This window comes from Vigna unguiculata, chromosome 8 (genome assembly GCF_004118075.2).
Source record: "Vigna unguiculata cultivar IT97K-499-35 chromosome 8, ASM411807v1, whole genome shotgun sequence".
Classification (NCBI taxonomy): domain Eukaryota; kingdom Viridiplantae; phylum Streptophyta; class Magnoliopsida; order Fabales; family Fabaceae; genus Vigna; species Vigna unguiculata.
Window position 1 is genome coordinate 35,227,417 of NC_040286.1, and position 17,912 is coordinate 35,245,328.

At 33.6% G+C, this 17,912-nt stretch overlaps 2 protein-coding genes across 2 annotated transcripts in view; both read left to right on the forward strand.

Moving 5' to 3' along the window:
• Window positions 1–1,953, forward strand: LOC114193232 (blue copper protein). Its single transcript, XM_028082954.1, has 2 exons — window positions 1–383; window positions 1,276–1,953. Exons 1-2 carry the CDS (start codon window positions 167–169, stop codon window positions 1,767–1,769), a joined length of 711 nt encoding a protein of 236 aa, XP_027938755.1. The 5' UTR covers window positions 1–166; the 3' UTR covers window positions 1,770–1,953.
• Window positions 1,954–5,194: 3,241 nt separating this feature from the next.
• The window catches only part of LOC114193160 (proteasome adapter and scaffold protein ECM29), a 30,099-nt gene continuing 17,381 nt past the window's right edge, over window positions 5,195–17,912 (forward strand). The window contains exons 1-13 of the mRNA XM_028082869.1: window positions 5,195–5,483; window positions 6,222–6,389; window positions 6,617–6,706; window positions 7,210–7,346; window positions 7,746–7,836; window positions 8,454–8,536; window positions 8,667–8,773; window positions 10,635–10,787; window positions 11,563–11,627; window positions 12,323–12,410; window positions 12,496–12,574; window positions 15,383–15,491; window positions 16,842–16,901. Coding sequence (XP_027938670.1) covers window positions 5,298–5,483; window positions 6,222–6,389; window positions 6,617–6,706; window positions 7,210–7,346; window positions 7,746–7,836; window positions 8,454–8,536; window positions 8,667–8,773; window positions 10,635–10,787; window positions 11,563–11,627; window positions 12,323–12,410; window positions 12,496–12,574; window positions 15,383–15,491; window positions 16,842–16,901 — 1,416 coding nt within the window. The 5' untranslated portion in view covers window positions 5,195–5,297. The remainder of the gene's footprint in view (window positions 5,484–6,221; window positions 6,390–6,616; window positions 6,707–7,209; window positions 7,347–7,745; window positions 7,837–8,453; window positions 8,537–8,666; window positions 8,774–10,634; window positions 10,788–11,562; window positions 11,628–12,322; window positions 12,411–12,495; window positions 12,575–15,382; window positions 15,492–16,841; window positions 16,902–17,912) is intronic.

The following is a 17,912-nucleotide window of genomic DNA, read 5'->3' on the forward strand; positions in this document are numbered from 1 at the left end:
TGGAGCAACATGGAGCAGTGACTACTTTAGTAATTAAGCAGAGAAAGGGAGAGAGTTTCATAATCTGTCCATAGCTGGCAGCACAAGAATCCCACATTCCCTTTCTCTCAAGCCACCACCCACTGATAAAAGTTCAGTTTTTCTGTCTTCACAAACCCCAAGAAGAATGAAACAGGGAAGAGGGAGAAGAAGCTGTTTTCATCCTATGTCATCACTTCTCTCTTGTCTTCTCCTTTTCTTCTTCTGTCTCTTAGGATCTGCTCATGCTTACAAGAACTACACTGTGGGAGACTCCTTAGGCTGGTTTGACAACACTGAGAAATCCAATGTCAATTACCAGAAATGGGCTGATACTAAACAATTCACCTTAGGAGATTTCCTCAGTAAGTTTCTCACATCATCTTTTTCTTCTTACATTTTCATATTTCACTGCTATCATATCTAATCAGATTTAAATCAGAATATGCTGTATGTCATATATCATATATCATATATCTCTCACTGACACAGAAATTAGATTGGCTTCAATTATTGTGTGTTTCCTCTGCAGCATATATCAGCTGTTTTTTCTTTTGACTATGTTGTGGCTTATATTAATATATTAGTGTCAGTAGATTTAGAAAAAAAGTTAGGCTTATAAATTGGAAGCACTCTTGCTGGTATTTTCATGGAGTCTGTCACGATCCACAACCTTTACTCACTAATCAAGTATTCATTCACTCTTAATTTGCCATAAGAGCCAACAACGAATATTACTGTTAGTTACCATCTGTCTCGTTTGGGTTAAATGGGGAAAAAGGAAAATCTGATACCCAAAATGACTAGTTGACAAATTGCTTTTTCTTATTCTTTTCTTTTGGTACGAACATTCTCTTTTGATACTGTTCTTGAGTGGCCACTCAATTTTACTTGATTATTTTTTTTTTTAATGTTCTGAGAGATGAAAGGGACTTGCTTTAAAGCTAACCACTACACTTGTAATTGGGTATGATTAAGCTATCATTTAAAAAAACCATAAAAGAAACATAGAATTGTGGCAAACAAACATGGAATAAGCCATTCCCACCACAGCAATGAGTTGTTGGGCTGAAAAGTAGGTTCTTCTTTGAACTTTTTACAGTTGCCGACAATTAAATTCTCAATTCATGACCTAGTGAATTGTTTGAACATGGAGGTGTTGGAAGTTTGGTATGAATATTTATGATATACCCTATAGTCTCACCTAAGTGCTAAACACTTTTGACATGTGGGTGTTGTTTTGTTTTGTTTCTGCAGTTTTCAACACAGACACTAACCACTCTGTGGTTCAGACATACAACTTTACGACATACAAAGAATGTGATTACGATGATGCTCAAGACAAAGACACAACGCAGTGGTCGGCATCTGATCCATCCAACACCCAAACACATCCTGTGACAGTGGCGATTCCTCTGATGAAGGAGGGAAAAACGTACTTTTTTTCTGGTGATTATGATGGTGATCAGTGCAGGAGTGGACAACACTTCCAGATAAATGTGACCTATGGAGAAGGGTTACCCAAAAGTCTGAAAGCCCCAGAAGATGCTCCATCTCCTGCTGGTGCTGTTTCTGGAGATGATGATTCAGCACCAGACACTATTGTCCCTGCCAACTTCAACCACCCCAAAGATGAAGAAAGTGATGATGATGACAAAGCTAGTGACAAACAAAACTCTACTTCTTTCTCAGTTTCAGTGTCTGCACAACTTCACGTTGTCCTATTAGGGACGCTGCTTTTCTTCCTTTGATGAGTCAAATATTTATTTTATACTGTTATTATTTTTTTTAATTATAGGTATATATGTTTTCATTGGGTGAGTGAGATAGTGGGGTTGTGAGAGATTGAATTGCGAGGTAGGATATACCATATGTTATTTGTAAACTAAAATAATGAATATATTTATATCGTTTATCGCTGGTGTTACTCTGTTATGTTTGGTTTCTGAGTGCTACTGAAAGAACCGTTCTGAGTAAATACTTGTACAATTTGATCATAGATGTGTACACTTTTTAAATCATATTTAATAAATAAATATTTCTAGTATTTCACTCTCAAGGAGACTTATTTTAAGGTACGATGATATTCAGCAATCACATTTTCATGAATATTATTTCTGTTTATTTAACTTTTAACATTTCGGAAATATTTTAAATTTAAAATAATTAAAATAGAATGTATGAATTAAAATAAAAAACTATGTATAAAATTTAAAAACGACTTTCCATGTTTTCTTCCGGAATACAATGTTCTCTTAATAATTAAGAATAAAAATGAAGTGAATAATATTATGGTTATTTTCCTAAAAATAAACTTGTTACTCCCAATAAATATGAAATTCATGAAATTGCTAGATCTATATGACTGGTTTCCTTTGAGCTTATTTGTAGGATATATGGGTTAAGATGGATTTACAGGATAAATGATGTTCATATTTGTTGATTTGAAATAAAGTGTGAGGATAAATTTGTGAGATATCTTCTATCTTTCATCTCACCAAATTGTGAAGATTTACAAGATGGATTAAAACTTTGCGAGCTTACCATTATGTCTCTTGTGTGTGTGGAGATGTGTGAAAGGGCGTTATGTTGTATTGTGTTGTGTGTTCATGAGTTTAGTCTTGGTGTGTGATGTGAACTAGTGAGGATCGATCAGTGAACCGATTCATGTGTGTGTATGTTTTTTTTATATATATAAATAATAAGTATTATAATGAATAATATAATAATATATTAATTTTAACTATAATAGTAAAATAGTAATCTTACATTTTTTATCTACTGTTTTTTTTATATATCATATCAATCAAATTACTCATAAATTTTATTTTAAATTTTATTCACTTTTACCTTCAGATCCCTTAAAAGAAACATAAAAAATCATCTACTCAAATTTATTTATATCCATCAAAATTTATTCTCACACTCTCCCTAAAATTTATCTCTTCAAAGAAATACACCTTAAGGCTGTGTAATCTTGGAGAGATAGGTTTGAACGATAGTGAATAGATGAATTTTTATGTTTCTTTTAAGGTAATTAGAAGTGAAAGTGAGTGGATTTGAAAGTGAATATTATAATAGTCTGTAAGTGATTTGAGTGATACGATAGATTAAAATAAGTTTTAATATATTAAAATATAAGATTAGTATTTTATCCTCATGATAAAAATTAATATATTATTATTTAATAATAACAACAATAATTTTGATTATTATTAATAATTAATTATTATATATAATAATGTATAAATATAATTAATTATTTTATTTCCATTAAAATGAACTTTTGTTTGTGGAACTCACTCTCAAGGGGTTGAAGACCACACTCTCTACCGGCACACACAAGGCTCAAAACAAAGTTTCCACCTCTCAACTGATCAAGTCGAGCAACCAATAATTTGTACCAACCATCTCTATACCTTAGGAATTTCACAAACCGAAAACGCTACCGAAATTTGCAAAATCAACACAAACTATACATGAAACAATCATGCACGTGAAGTAAATGTCATGTTAAAAAACAAAGTTATTATAGTAAAACTCTATTTATCACATCCAAATATCCGCACATCAAAGGAACATCCATAATCACCATAAATCCCCGTCCCTTATCTTCGTTAACAGTAAATTACCTCAAACGAACACCGTGTAAGAGTGTGTTTGATTTCAATGGTAGATTCGAAAAAGAGTGAGTGAATAAATTTGAGGAGATAAAGAGGGAAAAAATGAGGTTGTGTGTTTGAAGGGACGAAAGAGGTGGACGTAAAATAATTTAAAAGTAAAGTTTGTGAATGAGTAAATGAATATGATAAATATAAAATAATATTTTAATAAATAACATTTATTATATTATGATTTTCCCATATAGTTAAAATTAGTATAAAATGAAATATAATAATAATTATTATTGTTATTAATATTATTAGTTTTAATATTATTATTATATTATTAATGTTATTAGTATTATTAATAATATAATTAATATTGTTATTGTTATTATTATTATTATTATTATTATTATTAATTATCCACAATGTTTAAGTGAAGGCATATTTGTTAAGTTGGAATTTATAAAAAAAAAAAATTATGAGTATTTAGATAAATGGCACGTTGTGAGGTGTTTTTTTTCTCTTCGTCTCTTCATTTATGCAATTATGAGAATATTTTATTCTCTCTCAAATTCATTTGCAAAAATTACCCCTAATTTCTTGAAAATTAACATATTTCATCCATCCTCTTTAAATAATAAATCCCTAAAAATAAACACAACATAAGATAATATTTCTAAAATAAAATTTTATCGGTTCAATTCATTAATTATTAACAAGAAATACAAGGTTATAATAAGAGTGTTACTTATTTATTTGGTTGTGTTAAGTAATAATAATGATAATAAACACCAGTAAAAACACACACACACACACACATATATATATATATATATATATATATATAATCTTTTTAATGTACGAAAATAATTATAAAAAATATAATTTACATAATCTATTGTGAAAAATATGAATACAATTTCTTTGTATTATTTCATCCAATGTTAATTAACACAATAGTGAACTCCATCCACAACATTTATGGAAAAAAAAAATGTCCTTTTCATTTCATAACTTTGTAATACTCGTGGTCCATTACCGGTGTATGATTTTTTTGTTAGCTTAGCACATGAAAAACAAGTTTTGTATATGATATCAAACTAACACTCACGGATTCCAGAATACTTCTTTTGTAAGAATGTTTACAAACTTTCAGAACGATTATTGATGAACTTCTGAATTTGAAGTTCCAAAACTCATGATCCATAAAATTTGAAGTTCCCACTTATTACAAATTTAACTTCATCGATAGTAGTATCCTTCCATGTTGCATATTGTAAAAGAATTTTTGAACAGAGTTTCTACCATTTTTAACAAGAATTGTTCTATACATTAAAAAAACCATAAATGTAACATAATCAGCACTGCACCTGTGCTCCAGCACCACCATCTCACCATAAAGTTCAACCATAGAAAGACAGGTGCAACCCCAAAATCAGATAAAACTCGGAAGGACAATGTTGTCATTTCAAAATATATGGCGGTGTATGTAGAAAAAAGCTGGGTGCAGGAAGCAATTCGCTGAGGAGAGACCAGCTCGAACGAAGAGTCAAGACAGTCGTGGAGCGCAAGCAGGGTCATTTCCTAATTCACATTTATTAACTTGCGCTGTGCACAAAGAAGAGTTTGAGTTTGTTGGTGAAGAAACGAATCGAAGAAAGAGGGAAAAAAATGGCGCAATCATCATCATCGTCTTCGTTGCCAGCGAAGTCCGACGCGGACGTAGAGGAAATGCTGGATCGGATGCTGACTAGTTTGGCTCTGTGCGACGATTCCAAGCTTGAACGGTTGCTCGTGAAGCTTCTCCCTCTCTGCATCTCCTCCCTCTCCTCGCAATCCTCCGCTGTTCGCAACAAGGTTCTCCACCGCCAAATTTCAATTACGCTATTTCTAAATCAAACTATGAATGCGTAAATTGAAAATTGAAACATCTATCTGTTGTCGAAATTGCTGAGTGTACGGATAGCGGCTTATTGCTGTTCAGTGAGAGTAGGTTTTGTTTGGGGTGGTGAGATTGTATTACACTTTTATGAATAAGGAACATTTTGCGTACATGCACTTCGCTGTTTGTAGCTTACCTTCCGTTTCCAAATAAAACCGCGAATGCGGAAATTAATTGTATTTTGACTCTCCAAACGTTATCGTCTACAGGAAAATAGAAATGTTTCTTCTTAGTTGTTGCTAGTGCTGAGTTAACTGACATAAATCACTGCTGTTTTCTAAGAGTGATTTTTTGCTTTGGCATAGTACGAGTGAATCGCACTTGTAAGGATAGCGAGGAGTTTGCCTACATGAACATCAGTTTTGCACGGTCTATTTTGCTCTCTTTGATGTAAATTTATGAAGTATGGTGTGTTTTTGCCGTGCGACTTTATCGGCTAGATGAAATATCTCCTATCTGCTATACGAATCAGCAGAAGAAGCTGTTGGTGTTTACTAAGAGTACTTTTTGCTTTGGCATAGTGAGATCACATTTTGCACTTTAGTTTGTGTACACGTATATCAGTTTTGGACGGTATATTTTGTTCTCTTTGATATAATTTTGTGAAGCGATTTGGCAAATGTTTCACAATTGTTGATTTGTGTTTCTGACAGGTGCTTGAGATTTTGAGTCACGTGAACAAGAGAGTTAAGCTGCAGCCTCAAATTGGTTTACCTTTGTCTGACCTGTGGAAGTTGTATTCGGGTTCTAGTGCTGTCCCTATCATAAGGAATTTTTGTATTGTGTATATAGAGATGGCATTTCAGCGTGTTAATGCAAAGGTCTCGTTTTTTACATCTAAGTTCCTGTTTGTTATTATTTTGTGACTTTAATGTGAATTTTGATGCTGATAATTCCTTTTTTGGCACCTGGTTGAATTTTCAGAAGTAAATAATGTTTCATTATAGAATAAATAGTTAAATTGATTGGTTTGGGATTCTTGAATATTGTTTTCTGCTCTTGAATGCTTACTGTGGAGACTATCTGATGCCCCACGCGTTTCAAATAGGAAAAGGAAGATCTGGCTCCTGATCTCTTGGTGAACATCTCAAAACTTCCACTTCAACATCAGGAAATTATTCTTAGAATCATTGTTAAGGTATCAACACGCACTATCGGATTTTTCCCAAATTTTAATGGTGATGGTTATAACTTGTAATTACAGTTGGGGAAGAGTTTTTCATTGATAATTTTCAGTATCGGTACACAGTATTTGAGTTGGTGTAACTATAATTGTTCAATGCATTGGGACACTTTTCTCCTTATTCTATCTATGAAAGGCTTCAGTTTTGCAGATATTTCTTTCTAGGAAATTAGAAAGGATATATAAGGAAAATTAGATGGAAATTCTAAGCTTGGGAATTCAAATAAAGGTATCTTTTAGTGGGAAGAAGGGTCCATTACTACCATTAAGAGCGCTTGGATTTCTTGGATCCATGGGATTCTTTCCTGCATCAATTTTTTAAAAGGGACTTTCTTGCTCTATTTTCATTATTTATATATCTTAGTTGCTTTTTATTTTTCTTTTTACTATGTTATAGAATAGCAAGGGTCATCCTCAGTTATTTCTTGGACTGCCAATGGATTTCTGCTTCTTTATAGGTAATTGGTGAATGCCACTCTGGTCAAATTGGTGAGGAAGTTGCAGCAAAGTATAAAAAAGTGAACAATCCTCAAGATAGGGAGCTGTTTATTGAGTTTTGTCTTCATACAATATTGTACCAGCGGGTCTCTCAAAGGTATGTAACTCACTTTCTGCTAAAGGGAGGGAGCTTATGGTATTTGAATTTGTTCTGACATGAATTAGTTTGTTTCATTCTTATTTCAATTGAATGACATTTTGGTAGAGTATATAATATGTGCCTCTTTTTATGTGCATTTTCCTTTACTAGTTGCTGTTCATTGTAAATTGTAATCTAAAATGTCCTAAGTTAGGTCATCTGTTAGAATGTTAGTTGGTAATTGCTGTTATTCTCAGTAAGTTAGGAGTTAGAACACATTAAAATAATGTATGCATAAGAATCAGATTACTCAGAATCTGAATCAATGAATAGAAAAGTGTAAACTCAGTTTGATTTGCATAAAGATCGGCAGACTTTCTCTCTCTGGAACTCTTTTTAGATTTTATTTTGTTGCAGTGGTGGATTACCTCCCGGGCTTTCAATAGCACAAGTTAATCGTGTTACAGGGAAACAGCAGTTGCAAAGTAATGAAATTTTACAAAGAAAGGTAAGATAATCATGTAATGGTTTTAATATTGTCTTGGCATGTGAAGGTCAAATAGCATATGTTGTTGGTGTTGTTACTTTGCTGCTAAAAACTAATAACTCAACTGCTATATATCGTTATCCTTCACGTTTATTCTCTTGTCAGAAGAAACATAATTGAAGAATCCATCACTCAATCTAGTATGATGATTTTTTAACCTTATAATATGAAGATTGAGAGGAAATGGAGGAAGAGAAACAAAATATTCATAGCAAGTTCGAGAATCAGAACTTATATTATTGTGTTGTTCTGGCTGTACTAATTATATTATATTTATATAGAAGTCATATTGGATGGTTGTAAATTGTAATACTAACAAGTTACAGCTCGAGCTAACTTTCATTATTGACATTCTGGGCTAGTAGAGTTGCCTTGATAAACAACCATTAACTACTGCAACCGATAGCAACTACATATTAACTATATTATTCTGACATATGTTACCTCTTCAAATTTTCATTTAAATACACTGGTTAACATGTCAGTATGTTTGAAAGCATACAAGCATGTCATGTCCAATCTTGCATTTACTCAGAAAGCTACTGCAATCTGTCTTACCTTGATCTTTGTTGGTGCAGTTGGGTATTTTGAATGTCATTCAAGCTATGGAGCTTTCTCCTGAGCTTGTTTATCCTTTATATATTGCTGCCTCTGTAGATCGGTACGTTGTAGTTCCCATTTTACCCGAATTTATTTATAACACTTTCTTGTAACTTACTGACTTTATATCTTTTGGTGTTTCATTTGTGGATGATCACAATCATATCTGTTTCTTGATCAATTAACTCAAGTGAAGAGCCTGTTATTAAGAGAGGCGAGGAGCTTTTAAAGAAGAAGGCCAATGGTGCTAATTTAGATGATTTAAATCTGATCAACAGATTATTTTTGCTATTCAATGGTATGCTATTAAAGATTTTGTTAACATGTTCTGACATGTTTTTTTTTTCAATTATTTTTTCTTCAATTTGTTTATGATAATATGCAAATATTTATATGTTTCCCCTGAATTTAAAATATGATCCTGCTTGATTCTTACATAAATTAAATGTGTATGCATGAGAGTATAATTGATTCTAAAGAGGATGTGCCTAATTTCCTATTATTTTTTCACATTTCAATTAATTAAGATCATGTGTTTACTTGTAAACATTTTATGCATCCTTCATGTTTGAACTGTGTGCCCTGTTGGTTGTGCTCAATGTTTAAACACAGGCTAAATGACCCATTGTTTCGGCAAAAAGTCATATATCTTCTACCGAAAACAAAGTGTTTAAGAACCTTCTTGACCTAATCGTGAAATTAAGAACTCTCAAGCCAAAAAATAGTTCGTCCTTTGGATGTGGGAGTAAACGTCTTATTTGTAGATTGAGTATTTTACAAGTTGTTATTATTCCCCTGATTTTGGGAAATATTCATGCTTACAAAGATAAAAACAAGTTAATCAAATATGGCTTGAAGATTACAAAGATAAGATAACCATGAACTTGTAGATGTTGGGCCAACGTTGTAGTTCAGCCTGAGGACAACCTTCTGTATACTTTCGGAAACAACACAATTACGCATAGGTCAGCCCCTTTCTTCCTGTTGGGTTAATTCTATAACTCAGCCCATGAATGACTAGAATGCCTCCTCCTTGGGTCAATTCTATGACTCAGCCCATGAACGACTAGAATGCTTCCTCCTTGGGTCAATCCTGTTGCTTGGCCCATGAAGGACTAGAGTGCTTCCTCCTTGGGTCAATCTTGTAGCTTGGTCCATGAAGGACTAGAGTGCTTACTCCTTGGGTCAATCCTGTTGCTCGGCCCATGAAGGACTAGAGTGCTTCCTCCTTGGGTCAATCTTGTAGCTTGGTCCATGAAGGACTAGAGTGCTTCCTCCTTGGGTCAATCTTGTAGCTCGGCCCATAAAGGACTAGATTGCTTCCTCCTTAGGTCAATCTTGTAGCTCGGCCATGAAGGACTATACTGGTCATCTAAGAGACGAGTTGGAATGTCGGTTAGCTTAGGACAGTATGTATTGTTTATGCTCTTGCTTGAAGCTGTAATAAATATAAGACCATTCTTAGTTGTCACCCTAAAAGCTTCTTCAATCAGCAGAGTTGGTCTTTATCATATACTCAGTGTTATTAGACCCAGACCAGCCTGATTGGATATCCTGGGAACTGACCTGTAACTGATTTGATATTCTGTTTAGATTGGAAAGTTATTTAACCTGGGGTAGTGTCATCAACTCGGGCTGTGAACTGGGTGAACCCAAGTCCTTTGGGTTTGTTAGAACAACATCACTACTAAGGCAATTTTTATTAAAATAAATAACAAAATAATTTTGTACACTAACAAGTCTATCTGAAAAAGCATACAGAAAAAATTGATCAAGAAACTGCTTTTGTTCCATGTTATGATTTTTTTAAATCATTAAAAAACTCGAGATATAACTGCTACAATTGTTTCCTTGGTTTTTTAATTTACTCCAAAAATAGAAAACCTAGATGATATAAGTATTGTGATTTTTGATGGTATTAGTGGTTTTCTTCTTCCAGGTCTTAGCCTATTGTGGTGTTTGTATGATTTTGGGGGTGATACTATAGACATTTATTGTTTGCTGTTAGCTTTACTTTCATTTTCTATTTTCAGAGAGAACTCTTGTATCTTGAAAGTGAATTCAGTTTTCTGCCCTATTTTATCTAAACTAAATTTGAGTTTTATATATTTCTTTTGTTTGCTCTTCAATATTTTATACATTATTGATGTTGAATGTAGGTACCGTTGGAGTTGAAAATGCGGATTCAGAATCAAGAGTTAGTCCTGGGAGTTATGCTTTAAAGGCAAAATTGATGTCTATATTCTGCAGATCAATTGCAGCAGCAAACAATTTCCCATCCACCTTGCAGTGCATTTTTGGTTGCATTTATGGTACTGGAATATCCTTTTATTTAATGATTGAGCTCATATTTGCTAACTAATGTTTTTTTGTTGTTCTCAAAACTTGTAACTCCTTTGTTGCAAAGTTGATTGTTTAAGAATTGGCCAGTGTAATTAAGATTTTATTTTATCATCCGTAACACATGGACTATAGTAATGATACTTGGGCACTTGTATTGACAGCTTCATCGCTCAATAGATTCTGTTACAAAAAAGGAGAGCTTATAGAAAATGCAAATGGGCAAATCCTTAAGGACGGAAATAAAAAAAGTGTTGAAATAACCTTCTTTTTGTGATAATATTTTTCTTTGATCAAACAATCTATTCAATGGTACCGTGTAAACATGGATCATGCCAATAAAAGCCCCAATTTCTCTTGTCTTCAACAAAGTTGTATCCTTAACTAAATCATGGAATGAATGCTGGAGGGGAAAAATGGATTATAACTTTGTATTGATTGTAGGTGCTGTAATCTTCATTGGTAAATTTTAATAACAAGTGGACATCTTTTTTATTACAAATAATGCTTCTTTCATATTACGAAGTTTTTCCTCTTCTATATGGTTTAAAATTTCCAACTTCCTTTGTTTAAAACAGAGTTCTTCTTTCATTGTCAAAATGAGAGACAGACACAATGATATGTGGATCAATAATTGGGTTTTCTGTGCTGATTTTTGTTTGCTCTATCTTTTCCCTCCTATTGTTTTTTGTTTTGTTTAGTTTTTTAATCTTTATCTTTAGTATTTCATATTCTTGAATTTAATAGGGAATGGTACGACATCAAGGTTGAAGCAATTGGGGATGGAATTCACCGTGTGGGTATTTAAGCATGTGAGTGCAATGTTACTTGGCTTTTGGTTTTCGTCATAAGTTTTACCCATTGAATAAAAGTCTCTTTGCCTAGTAAATGTTTAGAAAATAGAAAGTACGGATACAACATGGGGCACGGATATTGACACTAGCACAGTGATATGACAAATTTTAAAACTAAAGGATATGCTATGATTATAATCATGCAGAGTATAAATTTAATGCAAAATTAGCATTAAACAACCCAAGATTTTTTTTATCAAGAAAGCGAATTGATGTTTTAAAAAGAGCATGCATAATTGCAAAAGTCAATAATATGCTACATTTTTCTAGTTACCATGGTGTTTTCATCTTTATTGGTATGAAAGTTTAAAAATAAAAGAAAAGAATTTATACAAATATTTTCTGACACAACACATGGATATTAATACCATTTTGAAGCATTTGTGTGTGTTTTTTTTTAAATGATTCAGTTCAAATAATTTAAAATGCCTACTGAGACATTGTTTTAGAAATGGTTAAGTTGAAGATAAGATACTGCTCAAATTTTGCAATGAATCTGCAGTTTGAAACGAATTTTACTGTGTGGGTGTTATTTCTATATTTTGATTAGCTTTTTGGAAAGTGGTTGTACTTCACTATGAATTTATTGTTCGTTACTGAAGCAGTATAACTTTTGTTTCCTCAACCTCTAATATCTGTAACTGGAATTTCAGGCAAAAATCGAACAGCTTAAGTTAATGGGTCCTGTTATTTTAAGTGGAATTATGAAGTCCCTTGACAATTATCCAAGTTCTGAAGCAGGTTTGCTGGAGACTTGAAAGTTCTTTTTAATGTTATTTGAATAAAATTTCTTTTGTTTTGAATTCAATTTTGAGTATTAACTCAGATGCCACTGCGCGGGAGGTCAAAACTTATGCTTTTCAATCAATTGGATTGCTTGCACAGCGCATGCCTCACCTCTTCAGGTTCGGACCTCTTTCTTGTGGTCATCATTTTTACCATTTTTTCATATTTATCTTTCCCTTTTCATTGGAAGGGTAGAATGGTCCGGGACACGTAATGGACAATATACAGTATATTTTTAGGAAGGATAATCATGTAGGCTGTAGCTCTCATGCCATTTAGAGGAGATTCACAGTTGTGCCACTTTATCTTGTCCACGTAACATACTAAAATAAGTCATGAAAATAAGTTCTGCCCTTTGCCCGAACCTCTTCATTTGAATAGTTTACTTTGATCTCATGGTATTAAGGTTGCTTGAATCCTGGGCCATGTTTTAAAGCTGAACCGAACATACTCCTAAATGCTTTGCTGCTTACCACATTAAAAGGTATTTTATTTTCATAGAAAATCCTTGCAACATCTTTACAAGTAGTTTCTCTATGATCCTTCTTAAATAGTTGATTAATTGAGGCATATGAGCTAATTCCCGTCTTGAAAATATTTCTAGTGCTGCCCATACCCTTAAGTCCTTTTTCTTTTACAGTTTGTGCATCATCATCCTCTACATCTAAGCTTGTCTTCATTAGTCTCTGTGGAAGACCCACAATAATTCCAAACATCTCTTTTTTCACTTCTCCAGTCACTTTGTTGCTAGCACCTACTACATCCTTTTGAGTTCTCAGCAATGTGGTGCTTCAAGTGATAAATCCTTCCAGTTAAAAACTTTTCACAGTATTTGCTTTGAAATTTCCTAGTATCACCATGAGCACACTGTCATTGACAGCTGTACAATGAATTTGGCAGAAGATGCATTAGAAGTTGTGTTTATGATGCAACAAAGTATACATTATGAGGGGGCAGAAACGAAAATGGACACCTGAAAACAAAGAAAACAGGAAAAAGTGATGAGAGAAAATGGAGTCTTTGAGTCAAAAGAGATGAGTGAAACAGAGGGGTGTTGTGAGAGCAGAGAAGACTGATAAAGTACATACCTGTGGGCCGTGGCTGAGGAGGTTAAAACTGTTTGTGGAGCAGAAAAATGTGTTTCGTGTGTTCTGTTTGCTTAGTAGAGAAGAGAAGCCAGTGCTCTTGTGCAGTTGGAAGTCTTGAGGAGTCTAGGAAGAAGACCTTTTTGTGCAAAAATGACATGATGCATAGGTCATTTAAGAAGCTGTAAAACAAACTTGACTTTTCATATTTTTAAGGTTTTTTATAACCATTGGTCTTGGGTTTTGCCCAAAGCCCATTTTTTATAGATAAAGCCTTGACATTTTCTGGGCTGACAATTCTTGCACGACTCCACCCTTTTATGATCTATCTGCTGGTCCCATTAATTCTAATGTTTCAAGATTTCACATCACATGGTTGTGGGTGGCTAGATTGTGGAATCATGCGATTCCATGAGTTTGCTTGCAATTTTTCCTTTGTTGGTTCTATGGATCAATGCTGTTATGAAGAACTGAAGAAAATATCAATATTACTTGACAGGAGATGAGAAAGGCGTTTAAATTTAGAAAAAGAAAGCAATTTAAAGGGAATGTGAAGAGTTTTGGTACTGTGGGGAAAGTTTTTCAGATGGAAAGAAAAGGATGAGGAAGATTTGTAGAGAAAGTGAGTTGGAATTTGACGTAGAGTGAAAATGTGTGGGATATGAAAACTTCTCACTGTTAGCCGTTATTTTTGAACCACTTTTAGTTGATGCCATTATTTTTCTTCAAATTCTAAGCAGAACAAAACACTTTCAAGGTCTAAATGATAGCAAGAACAAAAGAAAATATGAAGAAGAAAATTTACAAAACAGAACAGAGTTGGAGAAGAGGGGAATGATCACAATTATGATGGCACCACTGACGATGTTGATGCAATAGTCTAAGGTGGTGAAGTGAACCTTGTTGATAATGAAGCAAGCCTTGGCAACCACAATGTGAGTGCTATTATGGCTGCCAATGGTAATGAGAGTGTTGTCAATGTTGAGCGCATTTGAGTTTGGTTCTTATTTAGGTTTGGGAACCCTTGGGGAAAAGACCATTTTATTAATTTTTTTAAATTAAGTCATCATAAACCTGACTTAGAAAAGCCCAACTGCATGAGTTGGGTAACTTGAACTCTAGGCTGCACAAATGAATCGACGTGGTGATGGTGCACAATCTTCCAATTTCATTTCAATCCACCATGCGTCTCCCTTTCTTGCAGGATTGTATACGTTTGTGAGGATACTCATGATTTTGGCAACATTGCTTTGGCTCCAACTTAATAAAAGATTGAAGTACCAAATGCTTAGGCCATCTGAGAGGCCTACAAGGCGTTACAAGGGAAAAAGCTCTATGGCCATGGGTCAAGACCATATAGTTATAGGTGCACTTGAGGCAATAAAACTCAGGCTGGGTCAATAAAACTCAGGCTGGGTCAAGGAAAGGGCAGCACGTCAGGGGAGTTCTCAGCTTAATCTTACCCGTGCTATATCTTGGAAGTGTGATATTGGGGGGCGTCTTTTGTTTGGACTATCATACACAATAGAATTACTAATTCTGATTGTTATAGAGTAGTAGGCATCAAAAAACTCTTTCTTCTTATGTGTGTATTACATTATGGGATAGTTTTCTTCTTTCTATCCTTGTGGAGTGGGATTTGATAGCTTGTAGTTAATTCTTTCTTTATTAACCCTTTTAAATTTGCATTGTTTTAGGATGGTTTGCTATTGCTTTTTTTTTCTAATGTATTTCTCTTTGTTAAGGTAACAAATAACTCTTTTCTGAAAAGAGAATTGCCTTGAGCTAGGTCATTTATGCGGTCTACTTAGTTACTGACTAAGCTGCTCCCTGTTCTGGCAGGGAAAAGATTGACATGGCTGCTCATCTTTTTCACGCTTTGAAAGATGAATCCCAGTCTCTTCGATTTGTTGTTCAAGAGGCAACTATATCTCTTGCTTCAGCATACAAAGTATGTATCTTTCTACTATTTGGATGAATCTATTTTTCATTAATGTTCTTCGATCACGTAAATTGTATTATGGTTGATGTGAAAGTGAAACTAATTTGTCAAGTATAGTCACACAGTTAAGGCTTACCTCACTTGTATATATGATACAGGATGCATCATATAGTGGCATGTCTCTTTAGATATTTTGACAAGTAAAAGTATACAATTGAACTAATGAATTGCTGTACAATTGTTATTCATAAGTCTATGCTATAAGAAAATTATTAGAAGCCATTGGACACCCAAAGTTGAGCCAAGGCTTAGCTGCCTTTTATTCAACATAATCCATCTCTTTTAGAGGAAAATGTTCCATGATTTCCTTTTGATCATTACATGATAATTTATATTAATACAAGAGATTGGAGAGTTATGATGAACCAATGAGCTTTTGTTTTAGATAGCGGTGAACATGGATTAGACCCACCTGAATCGATCTGAACCCAAATAAGTTGGTTTGGCCGAAATTGTTTAAATTTCAAAAGAAGAAAATGAACAAATCAAGTCTGGTAATAAGTGTATTTTTGGTTTGCAAACCTGAGACATGACCCCACAGACTTATTCGAGTATATATTTTATTTAATATGAAACAGTGATGAATGAGTGCTTCCAGTTTTTTGTTTCACTTCTTTGCATGCATAACATTGGAAGCAAACGTAGGTGTATTCTTCTCTGGCTATAATCAACTCCAGTCAATTGACAATGACCAAACCACACTTCAATTTCCAAGCCACTGAAAATGTCATCATGCTCAGACTTGGTTGATTCTGCACATAGTGTCCCTTAATCCCCAACAAATCCACCACCTCTACCACCATTAATGTTGAGAATTAGAACAAGTTCGAAGGTTACATAGTTCGAAGACTTGCTGGAGATTCCATTTCCAGATCCTTCAATGTGCCATAGTTAATTAATTTATTTTCATAGTTTCTTTCAATACCCATTGCTATTATTTCTTGTACTGGTTCTTCAAGGATGTTTGAAGCATATTATTTTAAAAAGTTGTCACTTATTAAACTAGTAAAGCATACATAGAGTTCATTAATGGTTGCGTCCGTGTGATTTTGTTGTGTTGAATTCTTTTATTTAATAAAATTAGAGTAGAAACTCAATTTTCCTGAGACTCTGTTTTATGGGGTATGTTGTTGAACTCTTTTACCAGCAAGACTTTAGGTTTTGGTATAAAAATATAATTTTGGACTCTTTTTTCAAACCTCTTATCATGCTCTTACTTTTGAACTTATGGTTGATTTAGGATTTTACCTTCCTCTTTTTTCCTCATTTTTTTATTCACTGTACTGTCTTGTGTATCAGGGAGCCCCATTAGCTGTGTTACAAGATTTGGAGACACTTCTGCTAAAAAATTCTCAAGTGGTAAGACAAAACATACTGACTTTTTCCCTTGTCTATGGTACTGTATAGATGTATTATTTGTTTCTGCCAGTGTCATGTTGGAAATTGCATGATAATAAACATGCTCCTCTTTCCTAGTTGCCCAAGTTATTTTAACTTCGGGAGTTGACTAAGATTGTTCTTTCTTGTAAATTGCTTGTATTTATTTTTCCCGTGTATTATTCTGCTCATATGTCCTAGGCTGAGTGCGTTCCAACTTTTCATCATGCAATTTCACTCGAATATTCTCCTAAAATATTCTGTCCTTAAAATCTGAAGTACCTTCTTCAAATATTGTTAAGAAATTGGAATGACAGGCTGGTAGTTTGTCAAGAGTTTATAATATAATTTATGTAGATAAATAGTGAAACAGAATCAATCCTAATAAAGTAGATAATTGTGAAGTTAGCTCCTGAAATAAATCCCTTGATCTAAGGGATTGTGGGTTTCCTTATAATGATATTTACAGTTCAAAACAGACACACACACACACTTTTGTGAGAGGGAGATTATACAATCATATACATGGATGGTTTAGACTGAATTCAATAAAACAAATCCTGCCATCCATATAAAGTTGTGTGATCAATAATTGTTGTTCTGGTTATAAAAGTTGAGATAGTCGATATGCTCCCCACAAAAGAAAAGTCGATTGTAAATGATTTTCCTTGGATTAGTTCTCAAAATAATGAAATATAAGTTTTTGGATGTTAAAGATCTTATGGCCTCTATTTGGAGTTTTGGGTATGGTACCCGTCTTACACATTATTCAATTTATAAGTTTAATGGTTTTCTTTTATTGTTCTATTTTTTCTCCAAAATATATTACCTTAGTAAAACCTTTTGACCCTTCCTTGCTTTTGTGTTTTCTCATTTATCGTCCTATATAAAATTCTTTTAAGGTGACAATATTTGGGAAGAGGTTTGAATGTGGAATTGACCCATTCTTTGCTACCATTTGGACTAATGTTATATTTTAATAAGACCTGCACG

Excerpts from the sequence above, each read along its gene's own strand:
- LOC114193232 (XM_028082954.1), top strand. The coding sequence starts at position 167 with ATGAAACAGGGAAGAGGGAGAAGAAGCTGTTTTCATCCTATGTCATCA. Across the intron at positions 384-1,275 it reads CACCTTAGGAGATTTCCTCA|TTTTCAACACAGACACTAAC; the intron begins GTAAGTTTCTCA and ends TTGTTTCTGCAG.